This window comes from Mastomys coucha, unplaced genomic scaffold, assembly GCF_008632895.1.
Source record: "Mastomys coucha isolate ucsf_1 unplaced genomic scaffold, UCSF_Mcou_1 pScaffold23, whole genome shotgun sequence".
Lineage (NCBI taxonomy): Eukaryota > Metazoa > Chordata > Mammalia > Rodentia > Muridae > Mastomys > Mastomys coucha.
In genome coordinates this window covers 104,119,781-104,142,011 of record NW_022196906.1, presented here as the reverse complement: position 1 = coordinate 104,142,011, position 22,231 = coordinate 104,119,781, and the positions used below count along the sequence as shown (strand labels likewise).

Below are 22,231 nucleotides of genomic sequence, written 5' to 3'. Positions count from 1 at the left end.
AATTAAAAAAAAAAAAAGAAAAAAAAAAGAAACCAAGTAAATATATATTAACTTATTGCCAAAGCTTATAAAAACAAATTAAGAAACAGTGAGATGCCCTGCATGTAAGGGCATCTATTGTCAATTTGATGACATAAGTTTGATCCCACTAACCCAGGGTAGAAAGAGAAAACTGATTCTAATAGTCTAGTGGGGAGTAAGAAGGCAGATCTGTGAGTTTAAGACCCACCTGTGACTTAGAGCTCCAAGCTAGTCAGGGTTATAAAAGTAAGACCCTGTTTCTAAGATAAAAGAATAAAAGTGAAGTAAAGGCTGGGCTAGTGAGCTGGCTCAGGAGATAGAAGGTTTGCTTCAAAAGCCAGAGGACCTGCAAAGGTAAGAACAGAACTGACTGTAGGCATCCAGAAGGCTGGGACAGGAGTACCTCAACTTCAAATTCAGCCTGTACTGCCTGAGATCTCTTCCCCCTTGCCCTCACAAGTGCTGTCTAAATATAATAAAACTACAAAGAAATATTAAAAAGATCATAAGTTATTCTCTAATTTTGGTTATTTTGGTTTCCTGTTGGAGACAGAGGGTCATGGAGTTCCAGACCAGCCTCAACCATGCGATGGCTCCTGAGTCTCCTGCCTGAATCTCAGGAAGGCTAGAATTACAGGGTTCCCAGCAGTGCGAGGTGCTGCCTCACATATACCTGAATAGATCCTGTCCATTTCCTAGGAATATAGATGAAAAACAACACAAATTACTCATGTAAGTGAAGTGTAAGTGAACTTGTCCGCTTTCCAAGACACAGATGCAGGTTAGTTCCCCCTGTACAGTGTCATCAAGGGGAGCCCACAACAGAACATTCGACGTGAACACGGCTGGAAGGGTAGCTGAAGCTCAGACAAAGCTCTGCTTCCTGCCTCTATTTGAGTAAATCAAGAGGAGGGGGCGAAAAATGTCAGGGGGACTTCGACAAACTCCAGCCACATGGACTGCCAAGTACTCGAGTATCAGCTCAGACTAGAAGCCTCAGAACTCAGTGAATAAGCAGTTTCTGTTTCAATAGTTGCTGACTGTACAGGAGATTAACGGACAAAAAAGAAATCAAGTTAAAAAAACACAACGGCAGCCTATTACACTGAGAAAAGAAAATCACTATACTTTGTTGTTTCCATGTGTGTTTCAAGCTGAGTCTATACCATTCTGACTATCATTTTGGTTTTGTTGCAGTATGCTTTAGAAAGGAACATGTGATCTGGGCAGGGGCGCACGCCTTTAATCCCAGCACTTGGGAGGCAGAGGCAGGCGGATTTCTATGAGTTCAAGGCTAGCCTGGTCTACAGAGTGAGTTCCAGAACAGCCAGGGCTACACAGAGAAACCCTGTCTCCAAAAAACCAAAAGAAAAGAAGAGAAAAAAAAAAGAAAGAAAGAAGAAAGGAACATGTGGCTAATGTATGGATTTTGAAGATGGCTGGATTTTTTTGGTTAAATGATTAAGGGCAGTATAAACATAAATTATGGGAATTAATAAGAAAACACAGAGGCTGGAGAGATGGCTCACTGGTTAAGTATACTGACTACTTTTCCAGAGGCCCTAGGTTCTACTGGCAGCACTAACTACATGGCAGCTAACAACCGTTGCAACTCAAGTTTCCAGGGATGATCCGTCACTCTTTTCTGGTCTCTTTGAGCACATCATGCACACAGTGCAGACATGCATTTGACAAAACACCAATTCACATAAGAGGAAAAAAAATCTTAATACATTAAAAAAAAAAAAAGAAAAGCAAAAAGAAAAGCAAAGTTAAACATAACTCCTCTGGAGATAGTGAAATCATAAACCACGACAAATGTTCTAAAATTCACAACCTGCTAGTAAAGACATCCTGTTAGCTTTACCTTCAAAAATACATCTGGAAAATTACTACTTCCTTCATTTGGAAGGCTTCTGACTTAAGATTCTGCCTCATAAGAGCTTCTTTCAACTCTACATCAATTTCTCTAGTGTGATCTCCCCACTATACAAAACAGCAGACAAAGCAATTCCGCCTCAAGACTGCCCTGACCCAGTCTCCAGCTCATCCTAGTGGCCATTCCTTGTGTCTTTCAATAGGAAACATGTAATTTCTGAACAGGACCCTTTGCTACCATCCTCATTAGTGTAGCCCACATCTGCTTTAAGTCTTTAGAAGAAAAACAAGCAACTTCATACTCATTCTAAAGTAAAAAAAAAATAAAAAATAAACTAATAAATAAATAAAAAAAATAAAACAATTTATTGCTACTTAAGTAACTGAAACCAATCATGTTAAAAAAGTCTTAAAGCAACTGTACTGGGAAGCCGAGAAGGAATGAGCCCTTAAAGGAAGCAAAGTGACCGTGCTAGTTTTCCAGTGTTAGATTCATATCCCACAGGAGAAATAGGACAGAATACAAGCTGGGCAGTGGTGGCGCACGCCTTTAATCCCAGCACTTGGGAGGCAGAGGCAGGTGGATTTCTGAGTTTGAGGTCTACAGAGTGAGTTCATCAAATTCAGGAAATAACAAAATATCTAGAGACCAATGAAACAGGCCACCCTTATACTATTTAACTTCTATCTGTGAAGGGCATATCAGCTTTAATGTTCAAAATATCCCCATACAAATTCCCCTTACTTACAGCCTCTTTCTCTCTGTCCATAATAGTCTCCAGCTCTTCAAAATGTCGGAGTTTGATCTCGAGTTTCTTCATCTGCGTTTCAACCAGGAGAGCGACCAGGGACTTGATCTTTCTTTCTTCGACAGCTGCCAGGTGCTAAGGGCAAAGACCACTCCAATTATTTAAGAAAATGCTAAAGTTGAGATTAGTCTTCTTTAATTCTTCCAAAGATTTATTTCAGTTGAAAGAAATAACACTCCTTGGTTCTATCATATAAATTTTCTGGTTTTTATAGATATAAGCAAGCAAGCAAACAAACAAACAATTAAAAAAGTAAAGCTCTCCCAAGGGGGCAGGCGGCAAAAACACCCTGATGTTTTTTAAAGGAGCCATCAGAATGGCTCCGTGGGTAAAGTACTTGGTTTTTTAAAACCTGAAATGCTGAAATCAACCTACAGAAACCATAAGACGGAGAGAATCTACTCTCACAAATTGTTATATGATCTCCACACCATGGAACCCCCATTTAAAATCTGTATTTTCAATTATGCATATTTAAGAGAATATCTGCTTTAAGTCTTAAGAAGAAAAACAAGCAACTTCATATTCATATTTAATTCTAAAAGTAAGAAAATTTAAAACGATTTATTGCTACTTAAATAAAAGAAACCGATCATGTTAAAAAAAAGTCTTAAAGCAACTGTACTGGGAAAGCTGAGAAGGAATGAAGCCTAAAAGGAAGCAAAGTGGTATGCTAGTTTTCCCGTGTCAGATTCATATTCCACAGGAGAAACAGGACAGAAGTCTATACAACTCTGAGACTTTGGGTTAAAACAAGACAATAATGGCCTATTTGTTCCTGAATTATAAAACAGCAGATAACTATACATTTGACACCTTTCTCTATGGCCCATGGGAGGCTCCAGTCTTAAGTCAAGAACTAGAGGCAACCCCTCTCAGGGAACACTTCCAATAAAAGAGCCTGCCAAGGAGAAGAGGCTGCACAGCACAGGCCGACTCTGGAACAGCGACCGTTACAGCTGTTGTTTTGTTGTTTTTGCAGCACAAGCTGTCCTGAAACTCACTATATAGACCAGGATGGCCTACAACTCACAGAAATTCACCTCCTTCTAACTCCTAAGTGCTGAAATTAAAAGTATGCATCACTATGCCCACTAAAACAAAGACTCTTGATAAGCTATACCCACCTATCTACCTACATATCTACCTATATACGTGAACCGGGACCCTGGAAGAACTAAGAAGAGCAACCAAGATATTTTCTCACATCTGTTCTTACAATCCTGTCCTTGCTAAGAAAGATAAGCATTTTTTTTCTTTAGCACCAAACACCTTAATGCAAAACTTTCCTATGTTAAGCAAATCATGTCGGGAGAGAAAGTATTTCACACTAAGTTTGAAGATAGTACCCAGGGTGATATATACAAGCATGGGAGCAGACAGGAAGTTACTCTGGAAGATGGTTGAATGAGTCCACTGCCCTGAGCACAACATTGAGTTGGATTCATGCTTCCTGACTATTAAGCAGTACAGAGAATAGAGTACCACATTACCATACTCGGCCAGACTCCAACTATGTGCAATGATCAGCCTAAAACAAATTCTAAAGCATATTTTGCCATCATGACAAATGTATAATTTGGTATACTTATCTGTACACAAAATTGAACAATATGTAGGGAAGGCTCTCTAACCTCTTTATTTCCTATAGAACCTAAGAGTTAATATGCATTTAAGATAGGCTTCTTAAATTTGAGATATGATAGCTTTAGTTATTATTCTTTAAAGACTATTTTATTGGTTTCTTGAGATAGCATTTCTCTGCATAGTCCTGACCAGAGTGAAATCACTCTGTAGACCAAGCTACCCTTGAATTCTAAGATTCACTGGTTTCAGACCAAAGTGCTGGGATTAAAGATGTGTATCATACACCCAGCTGATTATTTCTTCATTAAAAAATTGTGTGTATGTACAAAGGTGTGCTTCTGAGTCTGTACACTGTGTACACTAGCACTGGTACAGATGAAGGCATCAGAAATTCTACACTGGAGTTTCAGGTTTGCCACCCAAAGTGGGTATTGGGAACTAAACTCAGGTCCTTGACAAGAGCAGTAAGTGTTTTGTTTTGTTTTGTTTTGTTTTCTGAGACAGGGTTTCTCTGTGTATCCCTGGCACAGCAGATTATGGAGGTCAGATTTAGGAAGTTCTGAAAACTCAGGTTTTCAGGTCTGCAAATCCTTTTTTAATCTTAGAAGTTCATAAAAACTATTTTTGAAACAAATAAACAAGCAAAAATAAACAAACCCCCCCCCAAAATCTATGTATATAACACAGAGTTGAAAAGCTACAAAAAGATGTCAATGAAATGGCATTTTCTCTTCAGTCTTTTTTTTTTTTGGTTTTTTGAGAGGGTTTCTCTGTGTACCCCTGGCTGTCCTGGAACTCACTCTGTACACCAGGCTTGCCTTGAACTCAGAAATCCGCCTGCCTCTGCCTCCCAAGTGCTGGGATTAAAGGCGTGCGCCACTACCTCCAGGCCTCTTCAGTCTTTCATACAGCCACCAGCAACCCTTATGAGAGGACCAGTATCACTAACTTCTAGTGCCATTTTAATGTGACTATTACTGAGAATTATAGGCTTGGCAGAAAATATTGTCTCCTTGAGATTTATGTAGGAATTGGAGGCATCCCCATATATTACTAAATAGAAAATATTAAAAGATATCTTTTCAAAACAGCAGCGCACCCATACACAAGCAGAAAAGCCTCAGTATTTCACATAACAACAAACAAGTTATAAAGGAAAAATCCCTCCATTTAAAATGATTTTGTAGTTCTTTGTATAGGGCCGAAGCTTGTCTACTAGTTGAATAACTATCCATGCTCATGTTTGGGCAGTCATGTTGGGAAAATTAGGTTCTAACATATGAAAAGGTTACATTTAGAAAAATACATACATGTACATACATGCATGTGATTAAGAATAAAGAGCAAAAGAGGCCTGATATCTTAAAAAACAAAACAAATCTCACATCGCCAGGCACGTGGCTTGCCGTGATCATATAGTGGTTAGTACTCTGGGGCTGGTGAGATGGCTCAGCGGTTAAGAGCACTGACTGCTCTTCTAAAGGTCCTAAGTTCAAATCCCAGCAACCACATGGTGGCTCACAACCATCTGTAATGAGATCTGATGCCCTCTTCTGGAGTGTCTGAAGACAGTTACAGTGTACTTACATGTATTAAATAAATAAATCTTTAAAAAAACAAAAACAAAAACAGGTTTTTGAACAGTTAGAGCATGACTTGGAAAACTTGAGATATGATGAAACTCAAATAAGAGGCATGAACAGTAGCTAGTCAACACAGGGTAATGAACACATCTTTCTGAAGTCAAGAACTGAAAAAGAACTCTGGATTCTTTTCAGACCCTACCAGTCTTTCTCCTTTAAAGAACTGAAAAAGATTTCCTTCCTGTACCCGCTAATGAAAATGAAGGACATGCTCTAGACAATGTAGGGGGAAAATCCTATTACTCAGGCTACACATTTATGACAAACCTGGTAAAAGTGTGATGAGGAGTCTCCACAGAGGAATCAGAAGAGCACTCAACTATTCAAGAATAAAACCTGATATTAGTAGATTATGGTTGTGTCCACAGAAGAGATATGAGTACAGGAAAACCCACAAAAGATGATAAAGGAAAATGAAATAGACTCAGTTTAGGGCATGGTTTCCAATGTGTAGATGTAATTCCTGTTGATTCCTACAAGAAGGAAAGTGACTAACTGCAGACCACGTGGTCTAATAGACTGACCAACCTCTGTTTTGCCTCCTGTGCAGAGCAGTGTCAAATAGGGCTATTATAATTTAAGTATATTCCAGCAACACCTGTGACATACACAGCAGCAATGATGTATGTCTGAGGGGTGAGAAAATGTCTGTTGACCAGTTTCCATGAACACAAGTCTATGTTTCCCATTTTAGTCTGTAGACATGGAATTAGGTTAGGAAGAAATCCGAAGTAAATAGTGATTTTAAAATATGAGAGAATTTAAGAAATTTTAATAAAATGAATATATTATTTCTAAAAGACAACATATCCTGGGTCTGAGGTTTCTAGTTTACATCTCAAAAGTAATTATCAGGTCCCCCTTCTTTCTCAGTGTCATGGAAACCCAGAGCATCTCGCTATGTGCAACGTGCCTGCACATAGGCACACAACCCTACTGCAGGTGTGGCCCAGCACAGCTGGGCAGTAGATGAAATGCAAAAATGGATATGTTCCTGAAGGATTCCACACAGCAACAAGAGTGTAGAAAAGCCAGAAGTAACCCGTCTGTTTAAGAGCTAGATGCCGAGACTCTAATTACCTCTGCATGTAAGGGTGACAAACACTGAATAACAAAGCTGTTTATAGACACAGCAGAACAAAGTAAGAATAAGAGAAACTTGGAATGCTTGGTGAGACTTTGCTAATTATAGTAATTTAAGTGAATTCTTTGCCCCCTGATTACTATGCAGCACAGAAATGACTATGTGCTGTGAGCGCTAGCAGACCCAGCTATAAGGCAGGAAACTCAAACGTGAAAGCTAGCCAGCAGAGACTCTGCACTACTGTCACAGATTTAAAGGGAAACTAAGTTTAATACTGAACACTGGAAGACAGGAGTGGTGATGCATGCCTTTAGTCAAGGGCCTGGGGAAGCAGGAGCAGGTGGAACTGTAAGTGTGGCTGGAGTGTGACTCTGAATTGTAGAATAAAGAAAGAACAACAAAAAAAAGGAAAAACCAAGCAGTAAGTCTTCCTTAATCTGCATGTTCATGAGATGTGATCTTTAAAAACTTATTACTAATACGAAGTTACGTTTATACGAAGGAATAGGAGAGAAAGGGCCTGTGAAATGGCTCCCCAAGGGATGAAGTGTGTCTGATGGTCTGATCTTGATACCCAGGTCCTATATGAAGAAAGGGGAGAACCAATTCTGTAAGGACAACTTCATCTGACCCTCACACGCATTAAACAGAAGGGATGCTTTTTCCTTTCTGCCACCGCCATGCCATCCAGACTGAGGAAGACATGGAAACTCTGGAGTGAAGTGAACCACAGCCACGGCCGCATCAGTAAGCACCGCAAGCACCCAGGAGGCCGCGGGAAAGCTGGAGGCTGCGGGAACGCTGGAGGCGTGCACTGCTACAGGATCAACTCTAACAATCATGGAGGTTACCCAGGAGGCCGAGGGAAAGCTGGAGGCTGTGGGAAAGCTGGAGGCTGCGGGAACGCTGGAGGTGTGCACTGCTACAGGATCAGCTTTGACAAATATCCAGGTTACTTTGGGAAAGCTGGTATGAGGCATTACCACATGAAGAGGAACCAGAGCTTCTGCCCACTGTCAACCTGCATAAATTGTGGACATTGGTCAGCGAGTAGATGACCACTGCAGCAAAAAACAAGACTGGAGCTGCTCCCATCACTGATGTTGTTCGATCAGGCTACTACAGGGCAAGGGAAAGCTCCCTAAGCAAGCTGTCATCATGAAGGCCAAATTCTTCAATAGAAGGGCTGAAGAGAAGATTGAGGGTTTTGGAGGTGCCTGTGTTCTGGTGGTTTAAAAGCCATGCTGGAGGTTAAGTAAATGCAAACATTAAATAAATAAACAAATAAATAAATAAATAAATGAAAAAATAAACATAAGGGACATGTGGAAGCTCCTCGAGAGCTGGAAGCATATATTTCTGGAGTAGGAACTGCTCACATGATGAGATCATTTATGAACCCTTCGGAGCTAAAGGTTTATCTGTCCTACTTATTTCACTGTAAAGACTTAAAAGAGATGACGCAATGGTTAAGAGCACTGGCTGCTCTTGCAGAGGACCTGAATTTGATGTCAAGCGCCCGCATAGCAGGTCACCAATGTCCAGTTCCGAGGACCAGATATCCTGCCCCAGTTTCAGCAAGCCTCAGACACAAACATGATACAGATGCACACACACGCAAAACACCCACACCCATGAAAAAAAACAAAACAAAACAAAACAAAACAAAACAATTGTTTAGAGAGCGTGCTCAGCAGTTAAGATTGTGCACTTATTTTCCAGAGGGCCTAATTCAGTTTCCAGCACCCACAGCAGGTGGATCAAAACTACCTATTCATCTCCCACTTCTGGAGATTCAATGCCTCTGGCCTCTATGAGGCATACACTTACATAAATACACACATACACATGATTAAAAATCAAAAACAAACAAAAACAATCACAAAAGAGCATGCCAGTTGCATTGTGGGTAATGGGATAGTGGATTAGGAGAGGACTATCTAACAGTGAAAAAGCAATCACAGACTGGTGCTACAAAAGTCAGGGAAAAACAAAGATCAGCAAAGGTAAGAGTCTGCCGACTAAGGAGGGGGAGCTCCTGTATCCTCTAGTCTATTGCTGATAAGACAGTCCTCAGTGATTCTACATACGAGTAAGAATTTATACACATCTGAGCCTTGTGGAGCACACATAACCCCAGCATTCAAGAAGCAAGTGGGTCACCAAGCTACACAGTGATATCCTGTCTCAAACACAAACAAGCAAAACTCAACACAGTTCAGAGGCAAGGAGATGATGTACTAATAACACGACAGAAAGGCCCGAAGAGAAAACTTTACAATGAAGGGACAAAATTAGAGAAAGGGGAAACAACAAACCTGACCTATATTAGTAATTCTATGTAAGACTATGCCTAAAAACTCACAAGAATGCTAGGCATGGCGGTATACGTCTTTAATCCTGTAAATGAAAGGTAGAGGCAGGTTGGGGTAAAATGGGTAAGAGAAAAAGCATATAGATTAAAAAGTATCTTTGAGCACAGCATGGTTGTGCATGCCTTTAGTTCCAACACTTGTGAGGCAGAAGCAGATGGATCTCTGTGAGTTTAATGCCAGTCTGGTCTATGTAAGAGTTCAGGACAGCCAGGGCTCTATCACACAGAGGAACCTTGTCTCCAAAAAACAAAACAAAACAACAATAAAAGCATTTTTCTTTGAAAAATATGTGCAAGAATAAATGTGCAGGATGTATAGGGACTACAGTGAAGGCGGAGTACTACATAGAATGCCTGGGTTGACTGGGTACTGCTGTGGCTTGTAAGGCTGTCTCTGTGAAGACCTCCTCCAAGGTTTACATCCACCTGGGTCAGGGGAGCACAAACACCAAACAATGGTTCTGTGTTCTGAATTGGTTTACCTGGAAATGTGCTATGAATGATACCTCACAGCTTCAACAGGTAAGTATTCACACTAGCAGAGCTGTATGAAGGACCATGAAAGAACACCTGTACCCATGTGTGAGGAGATGCCCAAGAGATCTGATTAGGAAGGCTCCAGAAACTACTGGTTCTTGAAATCTGGTAAACTATAATGGAAGGAAACCACTCAGGAAGAATGAATGCAAAATTTTAAAAATTTCATATATTCATCTTTAGAATGTTTTAAAATGCTAAATTAACACGAAGCGTGGGAAAATAACATTTTCCTGTCTTTTTAAATATGCAGCGCAGCCGATACTCTGTTATAAATAGAAAAAAAAAAACACCCCCAGAAAAGCTGGCAAATTGAAGAAGAAAAAGCTATTTTAGGTTCTCTCTTTTCAGTCTGTAATGTCAGGATGAAGTATTTATACAAAAAAGAAGATTTTGTCTTAAAAATCATAAATATTTCAATCTGGTAAAAATTATTGGAACACTGGTTCCACAGACAGTTTTCACAGACAAATTAAAAATGGAAGGATAAATGAGAGCCTTAAGGGGAATTCAAACTATCCCTTCTACTGGTGGCCTTCACAAAGCTAAAGACAACACTGAATGAAAACCCATTACCCATAGGACCGGATCTACTCTCAACACCCCCTCGTCCTGCCTGGGGATTTCTTAACCCAGAACTGCCATTCAAACAAACAGTCACCCTGCTGGGAGGCAGGCTCTTTATACTAAATGTTCCCAATTAACTAAAAACAATAAGACCATTCATGGCTTAACAGAGTTCGGGAAGGGGGCTGTTGGGGCAAACCTTGGCTTTGGTAGCAGCTGAGGCCAGAGCAGCTGCTGCGGCTGTGGCTACGTTTCCTTCAGAAATCTCGTGTTCCACTTTCTTCTTCCCAGTATCACTTTCTCTTTCTTTACATGTATCAGTGAGCTCTTTGTTCTCTTCATTCTCCTTTTCTTCTGAAAATTATTTTTAAACAGCTTCATTAGGGTGCAACTGCCTTAGTGACTCGTCTTCCCCACTTCTCCCCCACGATAAACTAGGGCTGGTGCCCTAGCCCAGGCCCGTCATGATAAACCAGGGCTGATGCTCTAGCCCAGCCCCGTCTCCAGCCCCGCTGACCGTTTAGGGTTTCAGTGAATCACCCCTGCATTTAGTCCGAGTCCATGGGGATATTTTGGAAGTGGCACACTTTGTGTCAGTTTTCTCAGGACAGTTCTTTGGATATAAATGGTAAGCTCGGAGAGACACAGAGCCTAAGACTAATCTATCTGTTCAACAAGCAGCAGAATGATCTGAGGACGACCCCCAAGTCTGAACAAAATCAGACAGGGAAATAGTACATCACAAGTCTGAGACAGACATGATGGGTTGTTACTGCAACAAACAAAGTAAAGTGGCAACATTTGAACAGATGGAGTGACATGACTCCTCTCCAAAAGAACAAGGGAGATAATAAATACGAAAGAATAGGAGACAGACACAAACACAGACCAAAGGACGAGGGAATCTAAATGTCAGTGAACAATTTGTGTAATTGTCAACAGAAAACAAAGACAGAAAAAGTAGCTACCAGAACGCTGGTATCTAACTATTAAATAAACCCAAGAGAGAGGCATGGTGGTATCGAACCGTTAACCTTTGCACTCTAGTGGACTGAAAAGTCAGCTTCTCTAGAGGCTTAGACTAAAGGATAGCAAGGACAAAGACTGCCTAGATTATAGACTCAACTTAAGGCTAGCTTGTAATATCCAGCCTCAAAAATTAAACAAGAAAGAAACCACCAAGCAGAACCATGAATTTGGCCCAATTTCAGTGTGTAAAATACTGAAAACTCAATTATCCCCGCTACCCTAAATCCAAAGTAAATAAAAAATGTCAGCACAGTAGCAAAAGCCTGCAATCCTCCTATTTGGGAAGAAGTGGCAGGAAGGTCAGGAGTTCAAAAGCAGCATCAGCTACAAAGCCAATTTCAGTAGAGCTTGGGCTATCGAGTCACTGTTTCAAAGCAGCAGTCAGGAAACTGTGACAAAGTGGCCAGGCACTCACTGCCGCCCTTCTCAGCACTCAGTGGCCACCCTTCCCAGGACTGTAGCTCCACTCTTAGCACCCGAATGTCAGCTCATAACTGTCAAGAACTCTAGTTCCAAGGGTCCAATAATCACGTCTGGTCTCCAAGAGCAAAGCACACAGGTGGTAAGTAGACATGTATAATGTGGTACATAGACATGCACACAGGAAAAACACCCATGCACATACAGAAAGTAAAGTAAATCTCAAGAACTTAAACATACATAGGAAGTTGATATATAAGATCTCTATGAGTTCGAGGCCAACCTGGGTTACACAGGGAGACATTGTCAAACAAGCATATAAACAAACAATCCCACAAACACTACTAACGATAAAAAAAAAAAAAATTGTTCTTAAAAAATAATAAACCATCTTTAAAGGAGGAGAGGGTATTTCTGCAGCCATGACCAGAACTTGTCTACTGCCTTTGTAAAGTTAAAGGGTCAACACTACACCGTGCTCTGGCACAACTTACCTGGCTTGACATCCTCACTGACGTCACTATCTTGTTCCTTCTCACTGTTTTTTTCATTCTCTCGATCTTGTATTTTATCACCTTCATCCGATTCATTTTCCACTTTGTTTTCTGCCTGAAAGTTGTACAACAAGAGAGCAGGGGTAAGAGAGCAGCCTGTCGGGACCGAACCCATCTGAAGCTAACAACAGGTTTCATGGTTGATGGCAAGCAATAGACTAGATTTGGAGGGGCTGGGTAAGGCAAACCTAAAGAGACTAATTCTGAGATACATATTTGTAACTTACTGGAAACCTGGGTCTTCATGAGATGGTATACTCAAGCACATAGTGCCTGATGCTTCTGCAACTTCTGCTACTGAGACCAGGTTGACAATACCCAAGGAGTATCAGAGTAGCTAAACAATATTATTGATTAAAAAAATAAAAATAAAAAAAAAAACCCATAAGAACCACACATACATGAACACATAGTAAACTTTCGGCCCCCCCTTTCATGTATATGCATGCATGTTTGTAGAACACATGCACAGAGGCCTGTGGTTGACATCAATAATCAACTCCAATCACTCTTCCACCTTATTCAATGAAGTGGGGTTTCTTAAAAGTCATTTTGCCTTCTGAGGCTAAAACTAGAGGCAGGCTATGAGCATCTATGAGGGTTCTGGTGATCCAAGTAACAAGTGTGATCACTCCAGCCCTCAATTAGTTGTTTTAAAGGGCTGGAAGCACTTGACGACCACTGGCTGAGGAAACCCTGGTGGCTTCTCTAACACAGCAACAACACAGGAAGAATGATTTGCTCTGGTGACTAAAAACTAACTCAACAGTTCAACATTAGAGTATTTTGCAATTTCTGTGACCTTAGACAGACTACAGACTACAGTCCAGAAAAGGCTCATTAAGTCACGCTATCACTAACTACATGAGGCTATTTTAATAGTTAAACTGGAGAGGCTAGAGAGATGGCACAACAGTCAAGACCCAGGAGGAACTCCTCGAGTCCACTTTGCAGCTTACAACCCCCTGAAACCCTACCCCAGGGAAGCCCTCTTGTAGCTTCCTCAGGCATCAGGCACGCAAGTAGTGCAGATGTACATGCAAACAACACACACATATCAACTAAGAATAGATAAAAAAAATAAAAGCAGGATGCAAGGGCCCAGCATAGAGAAGACACATGAAGGTGAGAAACTTGTGAGTTTTAGAACAATGATCTACAATAGTGAATTCCAGTCATCCAGAACTTCACAGTAAGACTGTGTCTCAACACAAACAAAACCCAAAACAAAAGAATTAAACAAAATCACAAATGTAAAACTTCTGTGTATCTGGAACACTGTAGGAATTTTAACAATTGTGTTAAGTGTAGTCTGCCCTTATCTATATAACTTCATACTATCACATGCAATCAAGACCTTACATCCACTCATGCGTATTTACACACTGACTCCAGACCCTCCAACTCAGTCTTTACAGTTCTTTTTGCTCTTTAAAACCCACCTCAAATGTAAGCTTATTGTCAACTGTTTTCTACGTAGTCTTCTACTGGGAGTTAACTCTCCTAGGAAATCATTTAGTATCTCAATTCTCCTCTGGAACAAATGTAAACACCAAGCCCTACAATTCAATATTCACAAACCCACCTTTTGTATTCATACTCCCAACTGTGCCTGAACAGGGCACAAAAGAGGACAGGCTGTGGAGGGAACTAGTGAAGAATCAGTGGATGCAGTGTACACTATGCTCTGCTAGACTGTAACTTAAAGAAAAAACCCACTGGTAGTCCCCTGAATGGGACTTAACACATCACAGAATCTGGAAGCCAGCACGGGCAGAAGGTGCTGTATCACTTTTGGTGAAGAGACATCTGAGTAGCCTTTACCTTTTCAGGCTGCTGACCATCAGGATCTGTTTCCATCTTTTCTTCTTCAGATCCTTCTACAAGTAAAAGAATAAAAAATAATATGGAAATAGGTAAAAATTAGTGTATTTGTAGACCATCTGAAATATTTTTCAATTTGGTATAATTAATCAGTAACCTGGTTTCAAAAAAATAAAGTCAGACATAAATAGCACATAGTTTACAAGTAAGTAAAAAGGCCGTGAGAATAACACTGTCAAAATAAATGCTGTCAAAACCAGGGCAGTGGTTAAGTAAGGAAGGGATAGGTAAGTGAGACAACAGGTTCAACAATTAGGGCTGAAATGATGTTGCTTTTTTTTTTTGATCTAGCATTGTCGATCATAATGATTTTTACTTGAGAAAATGCACTATGGTCACATGGATTTTCTGTATATAATGATATATGTACATCATAATAATAATTGGAAATGTTAAAGAGTATATGTAACTCATTTAATGTGTGCATAATCAATAAGGCACTACAGAAAATAACTTAGCCCTGCATTTGCTGGCCAGTAAGAGGAGACAAAATATATAATTGTGTATATGTGGTCCCAATTCAAGAGATGAAAAAAGGATGATAATGTTGCTGTAGACTACCTAGGAAATACCTAGTACAGTTAAATAAGAATGAGCTAAGAGAATCTTTATTTTCCATAAAACAATTTTTTAAAAATAAAGACTTTGCTGTTAGAATGGAGGAAGAATATGATCTGAAGTCAATCTGTGAAATGGGGTGTAGTAGAAAGAGGCAGATAATGTTATAGAAAATGAATATTGGTTAAAACAAAACCAAACAAAACAGTCAAACACTTGGTTTTTCAAGACAAGGTCTCCCTGTGTAACCCTGGCTGTTCTGAGCTCGCCTTGAACTCGGATGTGCCTACCTTTGCTGACCAGCTCAGGCAAAAACTCTTAAATACTCTATAGATTAAAATTTTATATTACACTACTATAAATCCAAATATTTATCATCAATAAGAGGACCCTATACCTTAAACTGGATTGTTTAAGAAAAGCAGTGCTCAAAGCTATTAATTAGGAAAACAGTTGACTAGTTTTTGAATATGAATCCACCAATCTTTTCTCCAGAATCATTATTCTGGAGAATAATGGTCTAACAGCAGCTACATTTCCAAATGCACAAGCACACAGTGTCAGAAGAAGCACCAGATCATGCAAACTGTAGGACCAGGGCTTGAATGGAGATAGCTCATTAACACATAATTACTGTCACAAACTTAAACCATGGTCAAGTCAAGGGGAAAAGAGAGTACCCTCTGATCCTTGCATGGGGCTGCCCAAAGTCAGTGTGATTCCAATTCAATGTCCAACCCAACCCATATGAACAGCACTAATTTGGACGTAGGGGGCTTATGTGTTATTATTTGTGCTTTTTATTTTTTAAAGGACAGGATCTCCCTATGTACCATGGTAGGCCTACAAGTTGACTATGTAGCCAGTCTGGAGAAAAGTCACATATATTTCCTTGTCTGCCTCGCCACGACTGAGATTTAAGGTGTGCTCCACTGAGCTCAGCTAGGGACTTGATTGAAAGAAAGAAAGAAAGAAAGAAAGAGAAAGAGAGAGAGAGAGAGAGAGAGAGAGAAAGGAAGGAAGGAAGGAAGGAGGAAAGGGAGGTTTTTTTTTTTTATTAAATGAGGACATAAAGATCAGGGTGAGATATGTTTAGGGTAGGGAAACTGGATTTGAAGTGGCAAAAAATGAGCAAGATTCATTATTTTTTAAGAAAATTTCAAGTTAAAAGAAAATAAGTGCTGGGCAGTGGTGGTACGCGCCTTTAATCCCAGCACTTGGGAGGCAAAGGCAGGTGGATTTCTGAGTTCGAGGCCAGCCTGGTCTACAGAGTGAGTTCCAAGACAGACAGGGCGAAACAGAGAAACCCTGCATCAAAAAAAAAAAAAGATAGCAGTGTAGAAAAGTCAACAGAGAATAACCACAAAAGATATCAAATGATGTTATAGTATAAACAAAACAAAAAAGTATGAGGTTAACTCTACTAAAAACTAATCATTACATCTTCAAAAAGATGAACTGGTGATACTTGTTGCTCTAGTGGGGAGCTAGGTTCCATTCCCAGCACTGATACTGTGGCTCAAAACCATCCGTAACTCCAGGTCCAGGCAACCCGATGTCCTCTTCTGTTGTCTGAGGGCACTAGGCATGCAGGAAGTGCACATAGAGACATACAAGCAAAACCCTATATCCACAGAATAAAATACAGCTAAACAAAACAATAAATTAAAAGTCCCCAAGAAAGCCAGGCATGTGTATATACACCTTTAATTGAAGCATTGGGGAAGGAGAAGCAGAGAAAGCTCTGTGAGTTTGAAATCTTTTCTCAAAAAACCAAAAAGCAATGAGTAACAAAATGGAAGAAACCACATGCAAAACCGTTAATAAAGTATTTGTATAGATGTTAAGCAGAAATGAGAACCACAAGGAATCTGAGCAGAAACCAAAATTAGCTCTTCCATGGATTGGCCCAGAAATAGGAAAGAGATTCCACTTAAGTGAGGCCCAGAGAAGGAAAGGCCACAGAAGTGACAATTCATACTCACCAATCAGTAGGGACTCTCACACCAGGTAGAGTTGCAAGTCCAAGTAAAAACTGACACACAAGCTTTGGGGAAAACTACATATCCTAAAACACTGCTAACCACAGGACTATTTACAAATGAGAACGAATGTGCAAGGTTGGAGAATGTCAGTGTTCCAGACCTGAAGAACAAATCTGATGAAAAAGATACCATCAAGAGGAAAGCTATGTCAGCTAGTCCAACTATATGCCCAGCTACACTATACGTAAGAATCTGTACAGAACTCTATGAAGCATGGAAGAAGGTACATAGATGCTTTAAGTAAGAAAAAAAGGAATGATCCAAGCTGCCCACTAAGAATGGGAACCTAGGGCTGGTGGGATGGCTCAGTGGGGAAGAGCACCGACTGCTCTTGAGAAGGTCATGAGTTCAAATCCCAGGAACCACATGGTGGCTCACAACCACCCGTGATGAGATCTGACGCCCTCTTCTGGTGTGTCTGAAGACAGCTACAGTGTATTTTCATATAAAAAAAAAAAAGAATGGGAACCTAAACTGGATTGTAATCAAACAGAACATATTTTACAGAGTGAGTTAAGGAGCTCCTTGGATCTTATAACACATGGATATATTGGAAAACAAAACACTGAGCATAAAAAAATTTCTCAAGTCTAAATATTCCATATTTCAAAACATCTAAAACCCAGCAAAATCATACTTTACATATGTTGTCTAATTGCATCTATGTCATGAAAGTAATCTAAAAGTATAGAGAACTTCACTGAAGATACAGGCTTTCTATTGCTAAGAGTGAAAGGTGAGATGAGAAGGGGGAAAGAACAATCAGTAATGCTCTGATCTTAGTTCAGATTTTAAAATGGAGCTTGTGGCTTGGGGTGTCGGCCCACTCCTTTAAACACAGCACTCCATGCATGTGTATGGCAGAGCCATGGACAGGTGGATCTGTGAATCCAAGGCCGGGATGGCACACATAATGAGAACTTGTCTCAAACATATGAAGACATACTAAGTTGATAAGCTCAGAGAAGAATGCAAAACAGAAAATATAGTAATACAGGTTTCTAAATGAACCCCAAACATCATGGGTTAATAAAAATGCATCATCATCAAAAAAAACATGATATACACTTATGCTTTTGAAAAATTACCCACAATTTTATATTCTATTTTGACACTCTGAACATATCACACACTTGAGACCAAGAATGTAAACAGGATTTTCAATAAGAAGTCTGACAGACCAGACAGACCTTCAGTGCCTGCTGACTACATGCTCATTCCAACCTTTTGATGAAAGTTATGTCCTTCAAACAGGACTGCAACTGGTAAAATGGCTCAGTTGGGAGAGGTGCCACCAAGCCTGACTCAGGCCTGAGGAACAGTGGGACACGTGGCATGGGCACTGTGAGTGCAGTGCTGTGCTGTGCTGCTGCACCCATGCCTCAGAGGAAAGATGAAAGATGGATGCTTAGAGGAGTGAAGAGATTGAGAAGTGGTTAACAGCACTGACTACTATTTCAAACTATCAGAGTACAGTTCCGAGCAACCAAACTGGGTGGCTCAAATCTGCTCGTAAATCAAACCTACTGGCACCTTCACTCACTTGCATACATAAACATAAATATACATAAAATACATATTTTTAAAAAACTGGATCTTCATACCATTATGTTAGTTACTGAAGAAAAACATCTTTATCTCTACAAAACACATGCAAACTACTTTCAGGTCCACAAAACCATGCTGCCTACAATCTAATTTAAAATAATTAAACAAAAGTAACTTAGAAACTAAATGCTATTTAGATACTTACATATTATACTGAGGCCTGAGATTAACAGTAGGTTGCATAATAGTAATGGGAAGAAATGTGTAGTCTTCTGGCCTCCATCCATGGTTACAGGCATTTACTAACACTATACATATCTCACACACACACACACACACACCAACTTAGATCTATCATCAGCCCTAAGTACTTAGTAACTGATAGTTTGTTTACCAGGCACTGTTTTAGTTCTTGCTTTGTCTGCACCACTACTCCCTTGTCCAGCCCACAAGAATGTGAGGAGAAAAATATTATCTACTAAAACTAAGAGGCATGTCATATTGATCGTTTTGACTGCTTACGTGTAAGCAAACCCTGTAATTTTGCACAATGAACAGAAATATAAGCATCTATAAAGCAAATGCTGCCTACAGCAGTGACTCACCAAGCTTCTCTGGCTCATCCGGCCCTGTGCCAGCAATACAGCTGCTCTCCAAGCCATAGGTGGGGTCCACCTTCCCAGAGGCTCTTGCGGCTTCCTGTACTTTCTTGACATGTGCTTCAACCAATTCTAGGGGTACTTCTTCTCGGACACGAGAAAACTCCTCTGATTCAAGATCACAGAGAAAATATCTTAATTTTGCATAGATATTTGCTCCTATGTGTGACTTAAATAATCTGGCACAATAGCATTAATTTGGTTACAGTGAGCTCATTGAGGCAAAATATAAAATGAATCAATCCAATCATTTCTCCAGTTTATTATGCAAAACATTGTAGTACCTTCTTCATTATATTTTAAAAAGGTGTTTAAAGATCTATTAGTAACAACTAAAATTTCTTTTGGGGGGGGTTACAGTCATAATTTTATAATTCTGCTGGCTAGACTGGTAACACTAACAAACAACCATAAAAATATAAATCCTAGCCAGGCTACACAGAGAAACCCTGTCTCAAAAAAAACCAAATAAACAAACAAAAATCCTCTAACATAGCAGGGCAATGGTGGCGCACGCCTTTAATCCCAGCACTTGGGAGGCAGAGGCAGGCAGATTTCTGAGTTTGAGGCCAGCCTGGTCTACAGAGTGAGTTCCAGGACAACCAGGGCTATACAGAGAAACCCTATCTCAAAAACAAAAAAAAAAAAAAAAAAAAAAAAAAAAAAACAAAACAAAAAATTCTCTAACATAAAAAAAGCCTGCGTGAAATTATGTTGCAATTAAGCAGCTTCCATTCTCTACCTGTACCAATATACTAATGTCACAAAACACTTCTTTTATACTCAGGTGAAAACAATATGAATGCACATGCATGTTGGTTGAGACAAGACCCACTGTAGTCCAAGCTGAACCTCAAAACTTGGGATTCTTTTGCCTCTTCCTCCCAAAAACTGCAATTTCATGGGTGTATACCAATTTCATAGGAGTGTGCCGACATATCTAGCTGCCCCTCGAATTCCACAGATATTCTATAGGCCAGCAACAAGGCTCAGGCAGGATGGACACATGTAGCCAGGCTGACAATCCAATTCACGAGGAACATATAGTAGGAGAGAATTCACCCTCCCACTGCTAATCCTCTGACCTTCTGAGAGAAAACATGGTAAGTGATCCCTCACACACACTAGACTTTAAAAAGTGAAAGAAAAACAAATGTTTTTACAAACTGTATTTTCATATATTAATTTTTATGACGCATATTATCCTTGTGGCTTTTTTTGGTGATTTATAAAAGAGAAGCGTGAATTAACACAGTTAACATTCTTAAAAACATTTGTATGTATGTTGCGGGGATGATCTTGTATCTGGGTGTAAGTCTGCTGGCTCAATCCAGTAGGCATGTGTACAGACTAGAGGTTGACATCAACAAGGATTCTATCAGCTCTATCTCTGTCAGGATGACTAGTGAGACCATCTATTTCTGTCTCCCAGTACAGATGCTATAAGCATACACCGGAATTTCCAGCTTTTCATGGGTTTTGGAGATCCAAGTTCAGATCCTCATGCTTGTGTAGCATACAATCTATATACCTGAGGCAAATCTTGAGCTCAAGGCTAATAATATTTAAATGTGAGGCCAGACATTAGTCCTGGAGGGGTAGCTTCCACAGGAAGTACATACCCAAAGCTGCTTTTGCTGCAGCAGATGCTACACGAGGGTCAACAACCGATGCTAAAAAGGCAACAGTACTCATCACAGGGTTTCCCGACTGGCTGAAAGGGACAGGCTGGTAAGCGAGAGGCCCAAGAGAGGCATCTGAATTTTCAAGGTATGGGTCCTCAATGGGAAGCCTTAAAAAGTGGAGGATGCATTCGTCCTGAGTACGACTTCCAACATGTTCTGAGACTTTATTCCAATCATCCTTGTACATCTCCAGAGCCTAAGTGAAGACAGAAACAGATCGTTAATACCAAATGACAAGGAAGTAACAGAAAAGGCGGCAAGAGGAAGCAGTGCTATTACTTCCTCTGTGGGACAGGGTCTGACTATGTGATACAGACCGGTCCTAAACTTCTACACATCCTGGTTCACAGGCTCGAGAGTACGAAGAGGCATACAAAACCAGCCTTGCCAAGATTCTGCCAACAGTATTTCTAAAAAACTTTTGGGTAGTGATTTAGTTGTAGTGGCGCATGCCTTTCAACCCCAGACCTCGTAAACTGAGACAGAAGTTTTAAAGATAACAGAATGTACAAGATCCCATTTCAAACTAAAAACATAAATGATTATTTGTATATTAAGATAAGATAATCTGACAGTAGTCCTTATAAGTTGTCAATCAGGCAACAAAAAATTAATATAATACTTGCATATTATAAAAGTTTTTTAACTGAATCAATATTGTTTACTACAAAACTTCCAAAGAACCTGTAGATAGAAAGGAAGGAAAGAAAGAAAAAAACATAATTACTTCATTACATGGCATTTTAGCATCAATTCTTTCGACCTGAAGCATAACTTATCAAAAAGAAGGGCAAGTGAGAAGGCTGAGAGGTGAAGTCACTGTTTAGTAGCCCACACAATTCTAGGAGAGAGACTCCAACGCTGTCCATGCCCCCCACATAAATCATGTACACATACAAACACAGCAAGGTCTAGAAGGGGTGTGTGTGTGGATTTTTTTTAAAAAAAGATTTCATTTATTTATATGAGTACAGTGTAGCTGTCTTCAGACACAGCAGAAGAGGGCATCAGATCCCATTACAGATGGTTGTGAACCACCATGTGGTTGCTGGGAATTGAACTCAGGACTTCTGGAAAAGCAGTTAAGTGCTCTGAACCATTGAGCCATTTCTCTAGTCCCCAAGACAGTCTATTTTTAGTAAAAAGTGGGACTAATAATAAAAGATTGAGAGGACAGAATAGACTGAGTCATAAAATTTCTGAAAAACCTTCAAAACAACAACAAAGAATCTATATGGTTAAATACAGAAACCATAGTAAGAAAATATAAACATGCTGGGCGTGGTGGCGCACGCATTTAATCCCAGCACTTGGGAGGCAGAGGCAGGCAGATTTCTGAGTTTGAGGCC

The 22,231-nt window shown here is 40.0% G+C and overlaps 1 protein-coding gene across 1 annotated transcript in view; it reads right to left on the bottom strand.

The window, feature by feature from the left end:
- Nucleotides 1–22,231, bottom strand: part of Smarcc1 (SWI/SNF related, matrix associated, actin dependent regulator of chromatin subfamily c member 1) — a 100,341-nt gene that overhangs the window by 24,102 nt on the left and 54,008 nt on the right. The window contains exons 20-25 of the mRNA XM_031345624.1: nucleotides 20,820–21,078; nucleotides 19,144–19,305; nucleotides 14,328–14,383; nucleotides 12,444–12,558; nucleotides 10,700–10,854; nucleotides 2,649–2,783 (exon numbers count right to left, since the gene is read on the bottom strand). Coding sequence (XP_031201484.1) covers nucleotides 2,649–2,783; nucleotides 10,700–10,854; nucleotides 12,444–12,558; nucleotides 14,328–14,383; nucleotides 19,144–19,305; nucleotides 20,820–21,078 — 882 coding nt within the window. The remainder of the gene's footprint in view (nucleotides 1–2,648; nucleotides 2,784–10,699; nucleotides 10,855–12,443; nucleotides 12,559–14,327; nucleotides 14,384–19,143; nucleotides 19,306–20,819; nucleotides 21,079–22,231) is intronic.